Here is a 20,486-nt window from a genome sequence, read left to right on the forward strand (position 1 = left end):
TCTGAATGTCTTCTATAGTACAGTAACCTGACTAGAGAGAGAAAATATTCATCACGAGAATTTAGGAATGATTGATCTGTCCCCATCCCAATTCGTTAACAGAATATTAAAATGATCTTTATCAAAATACACGTGATATGTTTCAATTTCTATCCTCAAAGGAAACTCTAGTGTTTCATAGTTTTATCCATAGAGTGCTGCAGAAGCCTTTTAGATACCGTTAGAATTATTATTAACATCCTGGAGTTAGCATTGGACACATCACGAAAGAGCAAAAAATTGGCATAAACATCATTTGTGATTCAGACGTCTTGCATGAGTGCCTCAAATATCAGTTTAAACCATGGCAAAATAACTGAGTGAAAATATCAGTTTCATAGGAAATGTTGTGCAGATAGTTAAGGCAAAAATACGATGCAAACATCGTAAATAAAAGGTATGCTTTCTCGTATTTTCGTGTTCCTAATATGATGAAAAAAAAAAAAACAAAGGTTAAGAGCAACACTTTTTTAACTTTACACGACCTGTTTTTTATCTCTGAGTTCCTGTGTGAAAATGTTTCGTTCGTTCTTCTTGTTGGCTTTGGCCGTTGCATTCTCATACAAATCCTTATAATTCAACGGTTCTATTATATATAGAGCTTGGGCTGCCTGTACTCTTGAGCGACACCAAACTTTCCTCAGTCAAATCACTGTAGTTGGACGCTGTCGTAAGCGACCACCTCTCGTAGGCGACCGCCACCACCTTTAGAGATGTCAGTTTGCAATTTTCGATGCTTCTTTTTCCGAACCAGTGTTTATTATTTAGTGTAGACGAGTTAAAAATAGTAATAATTAAAATTTGTTTTGACACATAACACCACCAAATTATATTCGTTTCATCAACTAGTGATAGCTCATACATTTCTTGACATAATTTAATTAAAGATTTATTTCATGTTCATTTGCACATTAATAAATTGGGAGTTTCAAAGAAGTCATTCCTTCAGAATCCAATTCACCGCTCAACAAACGAACAAATGAACCCACAGTTAGCAACCCATTGTAAAAAAACTGTCATGTTATTTTTCTGAGCCCCAGATGGGATTTAATTGATTTACTTATACATTTTTATGATAGCTTTTAACTGATTTATTAATTTGATCTTATTGCTGTTATGCGCATATGAAAATATTTCGATTGTATATGCGCAATATAAGTTTTATATTTATTATTTATTATAGATAAACTGTGACACGATGCACTTTCCTCACTTTCCAAGTTAGTGGTTGGAACGAAACTGAAAAATCAAATATAATTGACAAATCATTTTACTTTCACAACCAGTAGAAGCAGCTGATTCCTGAGTGACTAATTTCTAATTTCTGATTTCTGAGTAACTTACTTCTGAGTGGAATGCCTGTAAACTAGCTTTGGATAGCTAAGTGCATTTCCACTATAAACAAAGCATTTATTGTTATTATTTACAAGTGAATTTGCATAAATATTGGTTGCGCGTGATGCAACCAACTCATGAACTTCCATGGGTTTTCTGCAAGCAATCTCGTCCTTAGAGTGTGACGCCCAACCGTGGCCACAATTTTTGATGGTAACCAAAATTATTCCCACCTCTGAATTTTGATTGACAATATCTATGAAATTATTTTCGTTGCTCGCTTAGCTTCAGATAGTTAAATGACGAAACAAGAGAAGGTAACTTTTCCCGTTATCATCAAGTTATTCCTTTCCATTGATTTTGGCGCAGAAAGTTTAAAAAAAAGCGTGGATATCGATTAAATCGCCACTGAAAAATATCTTTTCCGCATTCTAAACAATTAATAAACAGTTAATCCAATAATAATAATAATAATAATAATAATAATAATAATAATAATAATAATAATACTAATAATAATAATAATAATAATAATTTTACAATTTTATGACGACAAACTGTAAAAATCACTCAGGTTTTAATAGAATCAAACTGTATCTAGTAGATTTTATTCTTGTAAATAATAAAGTTATCATTCCATTAAAAATTAAAAAAATATAAAAATAATAATAATAATAATGATAATGATAATAATAATAATAATAATAATAATAATAATAATAATAATAATTTCTTATTTATTATTTTCCCATTTCAATTTTCAATTTCCAATTTCCCATTCCCCATTCCCCATTCCCCATTCCCCATTCCCCATTCCCCATTCCCCGTTCGCCGTTCCCCGTTCCCCGTTCTTCGTTTCCCATTTTAGTAACATCCGGTTAATTATCAATAAAATTTTGAGAACTAATTAACAAACATTTTTGAGCGGAACAAGTCAGACTGTTTGTTTGTCGAGTTTGAGTGTTTATATACTGATCTCTTATGAAGAACAGTTCCGAGTCACAAATTAAACAACAAAGTTTATTCTGGCATTGTCTCAAGATCTTGTCCTCTACTTTTTCTTAAGCCAATTTTTCAATTCACTTTCAATCGTCGATCCCTTGTGATTGAAACTAAAAGAACGAGCGGCATAAGAAATGATTGCAGTCTAAGAAGCGCAATAAATGAATAACGCAAGAAATTTTCAGCAGTTTTTCCCAGCTCTTCAAATTGTTTCACCCGCCTCAAAATTAAAACCAAGGCTCTGAGAAGCCAACTAAATTCTTGGGGTGAAGTTCTGTGCGGTGAGCGATTTAGTTGCGTTGTTGATATTGCACTCAGCAGGACAAAAATCCACGACAAAATTAATTTAATAGTCAGGCAGCCTTTTTGCCACATCTGTATCGATCATATCCCTTAAATTCTTCCCGTGTGAGTAATCGGTCTTGTGTCTTAACTTTCACTTCAACGAATTTTTCTTTTCGACTCATCTTAATCTACAATTTTTTTACTTCGTTTTCCTGAAACATTGTTAATTTGACATGCTTGCTCCCTGCCCACCCCACCCACTTCCCCGTACAAAGATGTAAAAAAAAAAAAAAAAAAAAAAAAAGACACATCATCACACTGGACAAAGTGTTTTCGCATTCGAGGTCACGGTTTCTAAACTGAAATAATATAATTTATGGTTGACATTGATCAAAAGTAAAAGGGTTGTGTATTTGGCCATAAAAAGAATCAAAGAAGATCGCTCACGTACTTCACTATTGAAATCACCCAGAGACACCCCCAGGTCACCCCCTTCTCTCCACCCTCCCACTCGACCCACCCTCGTTAATTGTTGATGTAAACATCATAAACAACAACTTGAATTTTCGCGTTCATCAGTCAAATAAACCAAAGAGCGAAAAAGTCTTTTTACTGAGCTACACGTTGAATATTACCAGTTGACTTAACTTAGGAGAGAGGATCAAAATGTTTCGATTGTTCTTCGTGTTGGCGTTAGGGGTTTTCTTGGCCGGTTCTTTCGGAAAAAAGCAGAGGAAGTCTGCAAATCAGGTAACGCCTGAGAAATAAGTTGCATATATATGACATTAACTATAAATTTTGGAAGCGGTCAGTGAAGTGGTTTCTCACACTTTTTGTTTTCGAGAAAATCTATTATCGTGTATCGTGAATCACCCACCTCTAAATTTTGGCGCTGTCGCACTATTTCTAGAAAGGTATATTCAATTGCAAAATGAAAAACTTGGGAAAAAACTGATTTATCCAGAATTGAGGATGCCAACTCATACGCTAAATGTATAGCATATCCAGTCCCCTGGGCAGGGTAGCACTTTACGCCCTTCTCCTCTCCTCCTCCCCACAAAATTCGCTGTCCAGTCTCCTCTCATTGTAGAACGCCTGGCAAAGAACCTGTGCCGGGTTTTGAAGAAATTTACGTTTGTTTACTGTTCATAAGTGAAAAGAATTTGATCTTCAGAATCCAAGTATAATTCCAGCGATTTTTGGCGAGGATTAGGGGCTGCGTGGTCAAAGATTGTTGGTTGATTATTATACTCAGAGCGGGATTTCTTGTGCCAAGTAAGGACTATGTAGGACTGTGCGAATGTTTGTCTACACCACTGAGGAATTGATTATTTTTGTTCTAGTCGTTTTGGTATTTCGTTATGTTTTAAGTGAGAGAATATTGCATTGCCTTACAATGCAATCGATCTCTTGAATTACCAAACAAAGTAAACTTACAATCATAATGACAGAATCTTATCCATCATTTGGGTGACATACGCGGTGAGTTCATGCAGGCTTTGATGTTTCTAAATTATAGGCCAATGTACCCACAAGCAAGTCAAAAAGCTGTGAAGCTGTTTCTCAAGCTTGTGGCTGTAAAGATGGTAAGTAAATTGAAAATCGTTATATTGTTGTTATGCTGAGGGACCAATCAATTCCTCTTGATCTGTTGTTGACAAGTCACTGTTGACCATTTGATCCTTAAGTCCATCCTCTTTTTTTCTCCATTTACCATCCACGTCTTCATATAGGATCAATATTTTACTTTTGTGCCTCAGTTTTGTGGAAAACTTTCTCACCTGCAAAGCGACCGAACATTGTTTTGTTTTAATTTTGTATTCCTTTTTTTGTTAGATTATTTTTGGTTAAAAAGTTACAATGTGCTGTGGTTACTTGCTGCATGTAAATACCAAGAATTTTAATTTAGAAATTTTTGTTGAAATACTGGTAAAATAAATTATCTTGTGATCTCCATTATCAAGGTCTCAATAATTATTGAATTGTTGCAAACAGTGGCATGAACCGTGTCTGTGGATTAGAATTCTAATAACAAGCTTTACTTGACATATAGATCCCAAGTGTGACGACTGTTTTACCCTTTGATGTGTTCTGTATAGTTTTCATCTGTCTTTTACTGTGAATAATATTATTTCCTTTAATTTTTTGCAGGGAAGGATGGAAAAGATGGGCAAAATGGTGTGTATTCAATAACTTCAAAAAAATTGTTATTAAACATAAATACATAAGGAAGGCTGTATTTACAGCCTGTATGTAACCTGAGCCTTATTAAATGTTTCAGGAATCTAGTTTTTGTTTAGAATTGTGCTGCACAGATAACTATTGGTTAAATAATAAATGACAGCTTTAATTTTGCAGTGGCAGTACTTTTTGTAATTTTACTGTTAATTGCTTGCATTGTTATGCTAGGTATTATGGGAATGCATCTGTGTTATTTTCATGGACTGCCTTGTGTGAGGTTGCTTTTAACAGCGTTAAACTTGTCTTGATAAAAGCCATCCTCACTTGCTTTGGCGTAGAAATTTCACAGAATCTTATCTTTAGGCTTAGTTATTTATTTTTGGAAATTTACATGACTTGTACAGTCAACTGCCGATGATTCAAACCTTGCACTAACTAGAATCAAAATCGATTTCCCCTGGATTTCCGTCTTACATTTACTATAAGTTTACTGTTGGTAACTCAAACCCTCAATACCTCAAACCTTCTGTTAACTCAAAGCAATTTTCGTTTCCCTTCACGTCATTTTCTATTAATTTTACCCCCAATAACTTTAACCCTCCTTGTCTTTGAAACCTGCAAAGTTCGCCCTGTCTCAGGTCTTCTCCTGCTGCCATACTTTGTTTTGTTTCACATTACGTTATGCTACGTTCTGATTTATAATTTAGCAATACAGTATTGTTCCGTTTTCACTCGACTTCTTTATGAATTGATTATATTTGATTAAAATTTACACCTATGAAGACAAATACACTGACAGTAAAGTTTCTAATCAACTGATGTGGGTGTCAATATCATTTTGATTTTCCTCTTTCACAGGGAAAGATGGACGTGATGGAGTGAATGGTGACGTAGTCAATTTTTTTCAAGTACTTCAATAATGAAATGCCCTAAATTTTCATTTTAATGTGGATAATATTAATTATTATAATTGTTATTTCAATCATTGGGTGGGATGAACACATCACAACTTATCCATTGTTGGCACAAACTCAGTGTATAATTATATATAACTTTCCTTCTATCTTTAACCTACTGTGTTACATTTAGGGAACGCGTCCAAATATCGGCATCGGTTCCGACCGATTCCGATCAATCGGGACCCGATTTTTTCCGTTTCCGTTCACAGGTTGACCCGATTTTTCGGTGCCGAATGAAACGGAATCGGAATGACACATCGGGTCACTTTTCGGCATTGGGGTAACTGAACATGAAGGTCAAATTCGGTCACGCAGTCTATTCGACAATGGGATCAAACGCAGAATGAATCAAACGCATAATACAGCTGCATGCAGTGAAAGACCACCATGCACGTAAATTAAATTGCATTTCATATATACTTCTATACTTTGAGGCACATTTGCAGCGGTATAAAACTTATAAATCTAGAGAAGCAAACAACGTACTTGATAAACAGAACTTGATATCCCATCAGTGACAGTTTTAGCCGGCCGGAGATAAGTATTTTAAAAACATGACGCTTGTTTTTATACTTGGCGACGTACTGTGCCGTTTCTACATACAGGCCGAGTTATTAAACCAAATTTACACTTAGGTTTTCAGTAGCCGTCTCCAGGACATTGAGTCACTGTGTATATTTCAATCGACAGCACCGCCGGCTGAGATACAGGAAAAATGTTTATCAAATCGTACCTTGGATGAATATGACACCAGTTTGGAAGTTGAAATTAACACCAGAAATAGCATTCACTTCTGTGCTGCTTGACGATAAACTGATGCTACAGATTTATATTTCACTGATGTTTGCTCGTAGGTTGGGTTGGAACGTAAGTTCTTTCCTTGACGGCGAATAACGACGTCTCGAATCTCTATCTCCGCGTCAGTTAATCCTAATCTACAGCGACATGTAATATTCTTGTGGCGAGGAGTTCAAAGGAAGCGGTTATCAGACCAAAACTATTAGAAGTCTTGATTGGAGATTCAACAGTAGACATGTAGTTCCAATACAGAATATTTTTGTGCCATTCAACATCCTACGGTGACATCATTTACATTTCTCATTGGTTCCAGTGCCGTACATTTTCTGCAAAGCGTTGGTTTCGTTCGTGGTGAGGTCGAGAAATCGATAATGGTGTTGTTCACATAGGTGTTTACGACTGTTGCGAGTTTTGCGGGTGACTTTGTAGGACGACAATTTCGTGAGAAATTACAATAGAGCTAAGCTAGCGAGAAAAACGACGAAGTGATTCTGTTGTTATCGATCGAGCAAATATACTACTTTGATAGGTGATCAAAACAATACAATTTTAGCAAGACACACGCACGCACTTTCGTGCGTCTTGTAAACATCCGCAAGTACCGATTATCTGTATCTGCAGGCGGTATTTTAAAAATATATAGACTGCAAGCAGTCCCTTTCTGGATAGTCGAGAGGTCGCGCGAAATAGCCGAGCGTGAAAAAACTGGAGCAAACGAGCGGAGGGGAGCTTGGGGAGAGGCGGTCTCTTCTCGTTTATTTCTCCTCGCTCCAGTCTCGCTGCGCTGTGAGCGCACCCTCTCGACTGACCAGAAAGGGACTGCTTGCAGTCTAGCTCCAGTCTCGCTGCGCTGTGAGCGCACCCTCTCGACTGACCAGAAAGGGACTGCTTGCAGTCTAAAAAATATATATATAAATATATATAAATATATATACAATATTAACCGTCGCCAATGATTACTCAAGTACCTGGCTAGTTTGTTCTTGTTGGTTTTGTTTTGTTTTGTAGTATGCCTACATAGTACAAGTCACACGAGATACAATCGACTACCAGTTGAAATTTGGGGGAGGGGGGGAGGCATACGCAGGGCATTTGATCTGTTTTTCCATCCCTAACCTCGGGCTTTGACTGTCAAATTTACAGCCAATAAATCACCCAAAACCCGAAACGCGGGACTAATACCTCAAATTAGGGGTGTTTACTGGAAAACAAAATGTACGTCACGAACGTCAAATGCCTCGCGGCTCTTAACATTCCCGTCCGCGGCTCTTAACATTGATAGGTGGATAAAGATGAAAGCATAATGATACAGTTGATTATTCATGCAAATAACATCTATCTTTATTCTTGTTCGGTTATAATTTTTCGTTCCTGCTAGAACTGACTTTAATCGACGGTAAGTACATGTACGGGGAATTCCTGCATAGCTGGATGTATCAGTGGACGCGCGGAGTCATGGCCGGCAAAATGTTGGCTCGATCAAACTTTGCTCTTGTGCTGATAATCACTACCAGAATAATTTTTAATGTAGGAAAACGCCACTTCTATTCTTCTTGTAGTAATTTATTTATATTATTCTTCTTGATGCCCATGTCATCTACCACGGAGCTAGAAGTGTTGCAAAGCCGGAAATCAAACTATAAAAATATACAAAATCACAAAGTGAAACATGCTAAAAAGCTAGGCTAAAAACGGCTAACGCGACTCATGTAAACTATAATAATGCCGCGTAACCAGCACAAGTGGTCTGCCAAATAAAGTTAAATGTGGGTACTTTAGCAGTTAGTAGATATTTTAACATTGGCAAGATTTTTATGACTGATGATCAACCTAATTATCCTGACCACGACTTCCCTTACAGTGGTGCAAAGCTCATCCCAGCAGGGTACCTTTTACTGAAGTCTAGGTTTCGGAGGTCCCGTAGTGTATCTCCCCAACGAAAGCGCTCATCAGTTCATATTAGAGGAAGGCGCTCGTCATCACAACCGCCACTTTCTCCTTTTGAAAGTACTTCTAAGTTGACTGAACAAAATGAAAAGATGTATAGGGATGGACTGGGAAGGGATAGGATTTCTTGGCCGCGCACAGGTCAACTTTCAGTGTATTTGTTTGCCTCATTATTCCACAGCAGTACAAGTGCCATACACGCTACTAATCTCGAAGAAATTCTGAAACCCATCGTAGCGCATGAAAACAAGGGGGCAGTGACAATCATATGCGATGGTGGGCCCGACTGGAGTACAAAATTTACCCCGAATTTAATCAACTTTGGGCGGTTGTGGCAAAATCTAAAATTAGACGTTCTCATTTTGACTTGCTATGCACCAGGACATAGCAGATATAACCCAATTGAACACTGCTGGTCCCCCCTTTCAAAACTGTTAACTGGGGTAACACTGCCAATCCGTCTTAGTGAGAATGAACCTTCCCCATGGGACAACAACCGTTTATCAGAAGAAGATGCCATGAAACAAAAAGGGCAAGTTCTGGATCACGCCATGGCAACATGCAAGAAATATTGGCATGGTAAGACGTACGATTCCTTTCCAATAAAGGTTGTAACTGTGCCTTGTGATGGAGTTTCCCCTTGAGAAAGGAGTCATGAATTGCTGAAAACTTTCTCCAACGCAACTGATCGAAAGATAAATGGGAGCCAAGAATTGTCCGAGATAAAGAAAGAGTATCAATTTCTAATGAATCATTGCTCTAGGAAAACGTATCAACTGCAATTTGCACGCGGCAGGCAGGATTCCTGTCATCATTGCTGTAGCACACCAATTCGTGCTGAAAATTTCTTGAGAATTCTCGACAAAAACAATGGTGTATTGCCAACCCCCTGCTTAAGTAGAATTTACAAAGGTCACTATGAAACAGTGTTGACGCAATTATCCTCTGTCGAGGGTGGGATGAAATCGCTGGGTATTGATGAAGGTTTGCCTAGTTTGAATGGTAAAAGCCCACCTTTATGCCCGTTTGGTTGCAGGTACATATTTTCATCTAAAGCTGATGCATTGCGACACTGCCGCCTAATGAATCATTCAGCGGTAAGAAAGTGGAGATCAAAACTCCCAAAATTTAATTAGTATAGCCACATGATTTTTTGTTTTCCAAATTTTCAAGCTGGGTTTAATAGATTGGTGCATGTTTACTTTATGTAATTAAAGGTGTACATTAAGCTTTAAATCTAATAAAAGTTCAATAACAAAAAAGGGTTTTTTTTTACTGTCTTTACTCCCGGATTTACTGTTCGATTTTTGCCCCCAAGCAGTCAGGTCATCCCCGGCCAAGAGAATATGAAACTGTTATTTCCGGTCTTTTGGGACTAGTTGACACCAATACTACATATATTTTAGTTTTCCGCATTTTAAAATGAAACATTTCACCTTCAGTTTACAGAGTGCAAAACAATAGGGGGCAAGCCAGCGGCAAACACTTCGTATGACTGATGTAGGATTCAGTCACACATCTGATTTTGTGGATCATGACCACATAAATGATCTCATCATGAATCCAAAATCTTTTTATTCAGTTGCTCCTCTGCTGAAATTATGTTCACTTCTCTTTTCCGTCTCTAGCCTTTGGTGTTGAAAATACATATAGTAAAACGTTCTGGTGAAAAAACGCGCCCATGTAAATGTATAGTTTAAGATTTTAAAAAATGTCGATCTGTGTTTCCTGCAAATGTGTCAAAGGGTCTGGAGACAAAACAGACATGCCCAGTTCACCAGCAGGAACGCTGTCATCTCGTAAACTGAAAGCGTTCGAGACAGCAATCGCAAGCTGAAGCGATGATTTTGTGGTGTGAAATTGCCGACGACCCAAATTATACTTCTAGAAGCCTAAAAGCAAGTAAAAGCGTAGACGGCTTGCAGTCCGTCTTTTCTCGTAGGGTCCGTCGAGCGTGGCAGCGAACGGAGCATTTCGAGCGGCCATAGGTTTACAAAACAAGTAAGTAGACTACCATGCATAGCATTTATAAAGCTCAGCTTATTAAGTTTTTGTTAATTTTCTGACTAAAGTTTGACAGCAAAAAGTTTCTGACTAAAGTTTCTGACTAAAGTTTGGACTTCTCGCGATCTTTTTATCTGAAATGGAGAACTTTGCAAATAAATTGTTGGATCTTGCTTCTATCAAGGTCTCCGCTCCTTCTCTGTGTATCATAAGCTTATATTACTTTTTGTCACGCATCGGATCGGGAGGTCAAGTTCTTTCCGATTAAATCGGCACCGATCCTATCGGAATCGGAAACGGCACTTGAGGCCAGCCAAACCATGCCGACTCCGAACAGTCGGGAAATTGATCGGTACCGATTCCGATCATCGGATACCCGCCCGATATTTGGACGCGTTCCCTTAAAATATTTGCAAACAAATAAATAACAACTACATGTAAATCAAATGCCTTGTTCGGTGGATATGTTGAAAGGCTCACCCCAGGAGGTGCATACAGCTGTAGTAGGCTGTTATTTAAAATAGAGCTAATTTATTAAACTTGGTAAACTCTCTTACTTGTACAACCACTTTTTAGTGTAAAAAAAAAATAGAAAAAAATTACTCCATTAAAGTAAAAATTGGAAACAAACTAAGCAATGTTGATGTGGCTTAATTTCTTTAAATGGTACTCTCTTTTGTTCAGTAATATTTAATATACTGTAGATTAAATAATAATATAATATAATATAATGTAATGTAATGTAATGTAATGTAATGTAATGTAATGTAATGTAATGTAATGTAATATAATATAATATAATTATTATTAAAGATGATTCTCAGTGAAGTGAAGGGATAAGATGACGTCACAATTTTCTACTCGGCCCAACTTTCCATGTGGTTTGCGGACATTTTTGTATTGTTGAATGTCGGCAAACCGAACTGGAAATTATGCTTGAAATAATTGAGCTTAACATTGGAATATTTCCTTGTACTTAAAATTTGGCATGGGTAGTACTTTCCTCCTTATAAATACTTTTGAATGCTGTTAGAACAAAGGAAACTTAAAAGTAAAATTTTCAATATTTGCAGTTTGTAGCACTTAAATATTATATAATTATTAAACCTTTCAAGACTGAAACATTCAGCTCATACTTGTGTGTACTAATGATTGATGATTTTTTCATGACCCTTATTTATAACACAGGAAAAGATGGCCGTGATGGACAGGATGGCAGAGCTGGAGCAAAGGTTAATAATTATTGTTTTTTTTTTTCTTCTTGCTTTTGTTGATGTTAGTAGAGTTAAGTTTTTTTACTTTTTTTTTCTCATTTATCAGGGAAACAAAGGTGAAGTAGGGATGCGGGGACTGGATGGTAATCCTGGTATTAAGGTACATGTACTCATTATTGTTTTGTATTTTATTGCACATGTAAAGATGACTATTGTGTATGATTACTATACTGCATTGAGTGAAGTAATCACTTTTTTCCACAAGTCGTCATTCAAATATTTTAGGTTCTCAATTAATTTGAGTTCTGTCCCACTTATGGACTTAAAAATGATGAATACAGACTGTACATGTATAAAAAGAATGTTCTCAAGATCGTAATATGCTAAGTCCCCTGTGCAGATGCTCTTTCAGCTAGTCACGCAATCTCATTAAGGGGAGGATTGCATGACAAACCTGAAGACAAGATGCTAGTAATAACACAGTTGAAAGAGTTTTAGGGTGCGTTTCATTGACCCTACTCTAGAATAGGAATACATGCAATGATGACAGTAACTCCCTCATAGCAGGTTTTTTAAGTTACTGGAGTACAAAATGGCTCTTAAATTAATTATCGTACATCAGCAAAAGTTTGCCAAACTGTCATCCCACATAAGAAGAGAAATCTAACAGCTATTCTGCTTTAATTCTTATTCCAGAATACAGTCAATGGAACGCAACCTTTGAGTGTGTTTAGTTGTTCCAGGAGTAACTATGACAACATTTGTTCTTTTAATAATTATTAGTAATTACATGTATTTTTCTTTTCATTTTTCAGGGAGAGAAAGGTGAAGTGGGGATGCAAGGAAAGGATGGGAGTGCTTCCAAGAAGGTATTTTTAGTTTGCCTTTAATATTTAAAGGAAAAATTTTAACTTTGATGGAATTCTTTTCTAATTTTATAGTAAACTGCCGTTGTTGTCATCTTCTCCTTCCAGTTCCTCTGAAAGTAAAACAGAGGAAAAGTATTAATTAGCCTTGTTGGTTTCGAGCATTGCACATACATGTATGACTTCACTTCCCAGGAGTTTCAGCTTGTCCCACCCTTTTTCCTCGCTCCTGGCCATTTGTGAATCAAATAATGGCAGTAAGGGAAAACCAAAAACTATGAAAAAGTAATCTGACTTACAGTGTGAATATAATGAGATAAAAATTGCAATCCTGGTAACTATTTAATAGCAATTGCCTATTTTCAAAATCTGAAGAGAAAAGGATAATTATGCGATATTTTCATTGTAGTAGCACTTTAAAGTTTATTGAGGCATTTGAAAATTACTGGTATTCCACAGTAAGTAGTGAAGAGGCTATGAAGTTGAACAAGAGTTCACAGTTTTTTTGGGCAATTTATGTCAAATGAAGACGAACTTAGCTTATTACTTTCTTTAAAATGAAAGGGACATGCACAAAAGAGCCTGTATAGATGGTTGAAGGATTTCTCATGTTTACTCGACCATGAAAAGTAAAGCTAATGTCTTGTTTTATTTAACATTGTGCTCACTCCAGGCAAAATTGGTGGGCCAGGCAAATTTTGTGGTACTAAATGTTTCATATGAATTTTTCATCGCCATGTTGCTTTCAGGGGTATTCCTCTGGCTCATTTTGCTCTCTGTGGTTTAATTATTTTTCTGCGTCTTATAAAGCTATGCAGGAATACATGTAGTTTTTGCTGTTTACGAATACAACTCCTCCAAAATATACAATCATGGTCCATGTGTAAGAACTTCACAGTTCTAACGATGAAACCATCAGGCTTTAAAACCAGGTTTGTCCAGTTAAATGACTGCTACCTTTGGTTTAATAGCACTGGCCTTCGGTCATATTTGCATAATTTGCAATATGTGATATGTGATTAAATAAACTTACTTACTTACTTACGGTTATTACTTACATGTACTTACATACTTACTTGTAAACTTTAAGGTAAAAACCCTAATGACTCAATAGTGCCCTTGATAGATTGGCTTTCCGTAAAGAAAGATGAAATTAACGCCAAAATAACCACTTTAACTGATCGCAACATATTTAAAAATGTGCACAACACAAAGAATAAAGTGATCAGAACTCAAAGCAAATTCACCTTAATATGCCAAGTGCAGGGAAACACATGTGAGCGAGTATCAAGTGGGTTCTTTTTGATTTCTAATTAGTTGATAAAGTGGCTCATTTTTTTAACCAATCTTACAGTATATCACAGGAAAGTACATTAAAACTAAAACAAGTGTCAACTACTTTTGACATTCAACTGAAAATACTAGAAATAGTAATTAATTTTATTGATAATATTTTTGTTATTTTTTCTCTTCACTGAGGGCGAGAAAGGATCTCCTGGAGACAAAGGATCATAAGGAGAAAAAGGACAACCAGGACAGAAAGGAATGCCGGGAACATGTGATGCAAAGGTGGTGAAATGTTTATTTTCCTTTGTTCATTCAGTATATTAACAAGTGTAAGGAAAATTTAGTTGGCCTTTAGTGTAATTTTCCAATCTTGAAACTGTTTTCTTGTCTGCATATACTACTGTTCAACTTAATTGTTCGGTATAGACCTTTTTCATAAATGGCGGCCGATAAATTATTCTTTTGTTTTCATAAAAATTAGCCCTACTAGCCTCGTCAGCATGTGCAAAATTCAAAAGAATTTTTACTCTGAAATGAGGTTTGTAGGGCTAATCAACATATATTGAAAAGAATAATAAATCGGCCGCCATTTATGAAAAAGGTCTATAATAAGCCATTTTTCTGCTCAACTAAATTGAAGCATTAGCTCATTATTTTTCTGTTCATGATATGTAGTATAACAAGCTATTTTTCCACCTTTGTTCATCTCAGGGTTCATCTTCCAATAAATCAGCTTGCTGTGCAGCTGGTAAGAACATTTAACTCATACATTACGTTAACAATCTTATTACAACTTTGAAAACGTTGGTGGCTCTCACAGAACTTTTTACGCAGTTTCATTGTTCTTAAACGTATCAAACAGTTGTTTTCACTTTGTTTTCTTTCTTGAAAAATTCTAGAACTTTACTTGTTGAAGCGTTTATTCTGGATTTAATCAACGCTTATTTATGGTATTTTTGACATTGCAGTTCAGGTCAATTCCACTTTCCCACATCAGATTTCTTTTAGTTAGTTTTAATTTATAAATTTGGAAAACTGATTCTTGCAGCTGCGAGAACTCAGGTTTCTCTGTTCCGGGACTGCCTGTGACGGTCACTGACTCAATAATACGATATCCACTGGGTTCGCATAGGTCATGGAAAACCTGGAAAGTCATGGCTTTTAATTGTTGGCCATGTAAAGTCATTATGGACAAAAATTACACAAAAAGGAACCAGGAAAAAGATTTTCACTCAGCAGAAATACCTTATTATAGGAAATTAACGCTTCATGAAATTAACACGAATTTTAAAAATTCGCGTTAATTTTTGTTAACGCTAATTTCCGCGTTTAATTAAGTAGTGCATTAATTTCCACGACCTTAATTTCCATTATTTTCGTACCAAATTCTCGATACACTTCAGAAAGGAAAAAGCACTGTTTTATCAGGGTGGACATCCCCCGGTATGATGGACACTGTGAAGAACGCTCGAAATGGTCAGTTTCTGTGGCTTAACCCCAACGTTTAGGAACAATTCCACGAACATTGTTTGCTTTTCGGATCTTTACACTAACCGTTTTAGAAATTTGTTCCTGCAGTCTCAACAAATTCTGTTTCTTTGTGGCAGTCGCGTTAATCTTAGTTTTTTTATATACTTTTAATAATTTTATTGTTAAATTGTTAATCTAATTGTTACCTTAATTAAGGTGTGTAAAGCGCCTTAGAACATTTGGATTTTGGCGCTATATAAATTGTATTTATTATTATTATTATTATTATTATTATTATTATTAATTTCTCTCATTTTGAAATTTTAGCACCTCTTTCGCGTTAATTTTCTTTATTGGGAAGTAATTTTTCCCGCAATTCGCGTTAATTTAAGTCGCGTTTATTTCCAATACCTTAATTAACGCGAGCGTTAATTTCCTATGATAAGGTAAACACTGCCCTTTTTGACCCTTGTTAAATTCAAACCCTTTATCATGGAAAACTTGCAAAGGTCATGGAAAGTCATGCATTTTTAAAAGCCCAAAAGAGTACGAACCCTAGATATCTTTCTCTCGTATACCATCACATTAATTCCATCATTACGCATACGTTTGACGCACTTCTGCAAATTTTATGCCTTGATATACATGTAGTTTTATTGGCCACAATCCTATAATGCTACTTTTGACAACAAACTTCTGTACTCATTTTTTTCTTACATTGTTACACTGAACAAGGAAATCCTCTCTGAATACATGTTCCTTAAACCAACAGAGGGAAGACAGGCGGCTTAATGAAGTGATGCAATTATTGCAATTTAATGTAAAATCCCGGTTTTCAATTAAACTTAAAGACGCCACCTTTTCTTTTCTTTTTAGAATGCTCCACAGGTTTTCACTTCTTTGAAAACCTTCAGGACCTGCCAACCAGAGGAGCTGTAGATGTGGAACATTTCACCATTGATGGAAGTCTGTTTCTTGCTTTTGCCAACTACCATGGCGACATTAGACAGTTCAAGACAAGCTCCATGATCTACAAGATGGACGAATCAGCAGGAAAATTTATTTTGTACCAGAGCCTGCAAACTAGAGGCGCGTATGGTCTTGAGTACTTTTTAATCGCTGGTAAACATTTCCTCGCTGTGGCCAATTATTATGATGGAACCCACCTACTGGACTCGGTTATTTACCAGTGGAATGGAAAGCTGTTTGTCGTCTTTCAGAGAATATCTACAAAAGGAGCAAGCCACTTCGCTTTTTTCAAGATAAATGGTGAAAAATACCTCGCAGTGGCAAACTACCATGATGGAAGAACCTATTCCACAAAATCAGTCATCTACAAATGGAGCAGCGGCAAGTTTAACAAGTTTCAGGAGATAGCAACTGAAGGTGCCCTGGGATGTACAGCGTTTGTAATAAACAATGACACTTTCATCGCTTTTGCAAACTATTACAACCCCCAGCAGAAGCATTCTGCTCAGTCCACTGTGTTCAAGTGGTCAGGAGGACACTTTGTTAAACACCAGTCTCTTCAGACTTATGGAGCACGCGATGTGAAGTCCTTTAACATCAATGGTCACACATTCCTCGTCTTTGCCAATTCTTACTCTGGAAGCAGCCACAACACCAACTCGTTCATTTACAAGTGGAATGGTAACAAGTTCGTTTTGTTTCAGTCCATTTCTACTCGTGGAGCCTTCGCTTGGCATCCGTTTGTGATCAGCGGTCAAACGTACCTGGGTGTGTCCAATCACTACGATTCCAGCCAGAAACACAACACACAGTCAGTTGTGTACCAGGCCTCTGGAGCGCGGTTCATTAAGTACCAAGAGATTCCAACACACGGAGCACACGATATGACGTCATTTGAGTACAAAGGTCATACTTACTTGGCAGTGGCAAACAATCAAAACAGTCAGAGTAGAAAATACAACATAAACAGCGCCCTGTACAAGTGGGTGTAGAGCCAAGAACGAAAGATCTGGATCCAAGCTTAAAATAACTTATTATTAGCAGTAGAATGAAAGCTTTTTGTTTGCTGCCTTATAATACACAACAGGGAATTTGTAAATTTTGCAGAGATTGAGTTTAAACTGGTTTTACTGAATTAGTTTCGTTAATAGTTGTAAATGGAGCAATATAGTTAATACATAGTATTCTTGATAGACAATCGCATAAAGACCAAGGAATAGTGGAGATATATAATCAGATTCGGTTTAGTGTTGCCTAATTTTGATGCAGAATAACTTGCTAGAATTAACAATAAAGCTGTGCTTGGATCATAAAACACTTGTCTGCAGTTTATCACTTGAATTTTGCGTGGAAACTCTGTTCAAGAGTTTAAGTGAACCGAAAGCAAAAATTCAACCTTAAGTAATAACACTACCCTGACTTGCTTCGGATGAGACGATAAGAAAAGGGTAAAGAAACACAAGAAGACGTCAAATATTTCATCGTTGTGCTTACGATTTGCGTCAGTGTTTGATTGGACTCTGTCATCGTTATGGGCCACATGTTGTCGAAAAAAAATAGCCCCAATAAGGAGGGTTGCGAAAAAGGAGCACGGTCAGCGGAAAAATAGCGTAGCTTTTGGAATAATAGGGCGGATGACGAGAAAATTTTCATAACACAGCTTCCCCTTTCCAAGGCGTGATGATGTAAAACGTAAATGACTGTTTCTTGGTTTGTTGCGTAGATTAACGATGCAGAAAACGGCCCACATTTTTGAAATTACACAGTGGTAAAGGGAACGAAAAAGTGAGAAACCGATATATAGTCTCAGAGCAAAATTGGACCGCGAAAATTCTCGCCTCTTGGATTCTTTACTATCACCTCTATCAAAGTTATTAGGCATTCGGAACTGAATCCTGATAAATCGTACGTGGCCATGCATTTTAAGGTTATGTAGTTGTCTAGCTGCCCAAGATTGACAAGATTGTAGTTTACTGACCACAGTAAAATCGTGAGTCGTTTTGACGATCTTTTTTTCTTGTAGATTCTGAGCGATATAGAACCCGTTCACTTTGATTCTGACCTCCTTAATCTTAAACTTACGAAACAGAAGACGGCAAAATATCGCTGCTTGACTAACGTGACACCAACCTTTCCTTCTTAAGAACATAGCGAAGAGTAGCCAAGTTGAAACCAGGAATTAAGAAAATTCAGCTGTCACGCTAGCTAGTCACGCAAGAACAATTTGCCGTAACCGAAAGTCGTTCACCATTCATTACTACGGGTGGGGTTGGTTAGACGAGGTTCCCTGAGATCGAGTTTGCTCAGTACTGCTCTCCAGACAGATCAGTGCTCCCACACACGTACACGGTGAAATACGTCGGTCAAGTTTTAAAACCTTTGTAAGGGGTTACTGTCTTTTTTAATCGTTAACTCTGCGGCTAAAATATTTATGGAAAGCTTGCGAAGATCAGTTTTCTTGTTCATTAAGTTTCACCAAAAAGTGTCTCAAACCTCTGCTATTATTTTCCAAATCACACGTTAGTAACTGGGTACGAGTAAGCTGGCGATGCCAGAAGGCGAAGAAGTTACTTCATTGAGAATGATGTGTGATTCTTTCAGCCAGTTACACAGGCATTCTCGGAAAATGAAATCCGAGTCCTACCAACTGGAGTCGAAACTATAACCTTGCCATTACTGGTTCGGATGCTCTACCACTTAGCTACGGGAGACTCGTGGGAACTAAGGCCATTAAACCAGGTTCATGGGACAAATATCCTGCACAGCTATGATTTGAATGTCGGTGTGTGGCACATGTATCAGTGCCGTGGGATAAACGTACTGCTATATATTTTAAGGCTGGTGAATACATGAGAATGATGCATGGGTGATTCAATCAGTGACACAGGTATACTTTGGAAAAGAAAATCCCAGTTCTCCCAACAGGAGTCGAACCAATCACCTTTGGATTACTAGTTCGGAATTACTACTTTGTCCATTGTTTTAAATTCGAATATTTTTAATAAACTTTGAACAGTTAAAATTCCCGTTGAACCAGAAACAATTAATTTTATTTCGCTTCTGTTTTAATTAGCGTAAATCGTCTTTGGAACAACTGGGTCTGAAAGTCTTCTATAGTACAGCAGCCTGACTAGAGAGAGCCGGCAAATATCCAGTCACGAGAATTTAGGAATGATTGATCTGTCCCCATCCCAATTCGTTAACAGAACATTAAAATGATCCTTATCAAAATACACCTGATATGTTTCAATTCTATCTTTAAAGGAAACTCTAGTGTTTCAGAGTTTTATCTACGGAGTGCTGCATAAGCGTTTTAGATACCATTAGAATTATTATTAGAACTATCAAAATTCTACTTGGAAAACATACTGGAGTAAGCTTTGGACACATCACGAAAGGGAAATAAATTTGCATGAATATCATTGTGTGTCAGACGTCTTGCATGAGTGCCTGAATTATCAGTTTAAACCATGACAAAATAACTGAGAGAAAATATCAGTTTCATAGGAACTGGTGTTTTTCTGCAGATAGTTAAGGCGAAAATAGCAATTTTTTAGCTAAAGTACATCTGTTTCTTGCTCGTCAGAAGTGGCAAACAAATATGACGTCAACACCTATCACATCAGACAATTTTGCTTTGACAGTGGTAAATAAACATAGCAAAATGACTCAAACATAGCAAACAAAAGGCATTCTGTCTCGTATTTTCGTGTTGCTCAATATGACGAAGAAAAATAAAGGCTAAGAGGAACACTTTTTTAACTTTACACGACCTTTTTTTTTTATTTCTGAGTTCCTGTATAAAAATGTTTTGCTCGTTCTTCTTGTTGGCTTTGGCCGTTGCATTTCCATACAAATCCTTATAATTCAACGGTTCTCTTATATTTAGCTAATTTGGCTGTCTGTACTCTTTAGCGACACCAAAATGTCCACAGTCAAATCACTATAGTTGGACGCTGTCGTAAGCGACCACCTCTCATAGGAGACCGCCACCACCTTTAAAGATGACAATTTGCAATTTTCGATGTTTCTTTTTCAGAACCATTGTTTATTAGAGTTTATTATTTAGTGTAGATGAGTTAAAAAAAGTAATAATTAAAGTTTGTTTTGACACATAACACCACCAAATT

The 20,486-nt window shown here is 36.9% G+C and overlaps 2 protein-coding genes across 3 annotated transcripts in view; both read left to right on the forward strand.

Annotated features, from left to right (window-relative positions):
• Positions 1–20,486, forward strand: part of LOC146462326 (uncharacterized) — a 76,053-nt gene that overhangs the window by 7,211 nt on the left and 48,356 nt on the right. The gene's annotated exons all lie outside the window — the stretch shown is intronic.
• LOC146462327 (uncharacterized) overlaps positions 10,958–20,486 on the forward strand; it is a 40,927-nt gene continuing 31,398 nt past the window's right edge. The window contains exons 1-5 of one of the 2 annotated variants that reach the window (XM_085085885.1): positions 11,912–11,924; positions 12,580–12,633; positions 14,110–14,199; positions 14,629–14,665; positions 16,264–17,726. In XM_085085885.1, the coding sequence (XP_084942011.1) occupies positions 14,176–14,199; positions 14,629–14,665; positions 16,264–17,348 (1,146 nt within the window). In that variant the 5' untranslated portion in view covers positions 11,912–11,924; positions 12,580–12,633; positions 14,110–14,175 and the 3' untranslated portion in view covers positions 17,349–17,726. Of the gene's footprint in view, positions 11,783–11,870; positions 11,925–12,579; positions 12,634–14,109; positions 14,200–14,628; positions 14,666–16,263; positions 17,727–20,486 lie in introns of those variants that run through there. The other variant, XM_085085884.1, reaches the window with a different exon arrangement.

Source organism: Pavona decussata, unplaced genomic scaffold (genome assembly GCF_977016875.1).
Source record: "Pavona decussata unplaced genomic scaffold, jaPavDecu1.1 SCAFFOLD_190, whole genome shotgun sequence".
Lineage (NCBI taxonomy): Eukaryota > Metazoa > Cnidaria > Anthozoa > Scleractinia > Agariciidae > Pavona > Pavona decussata.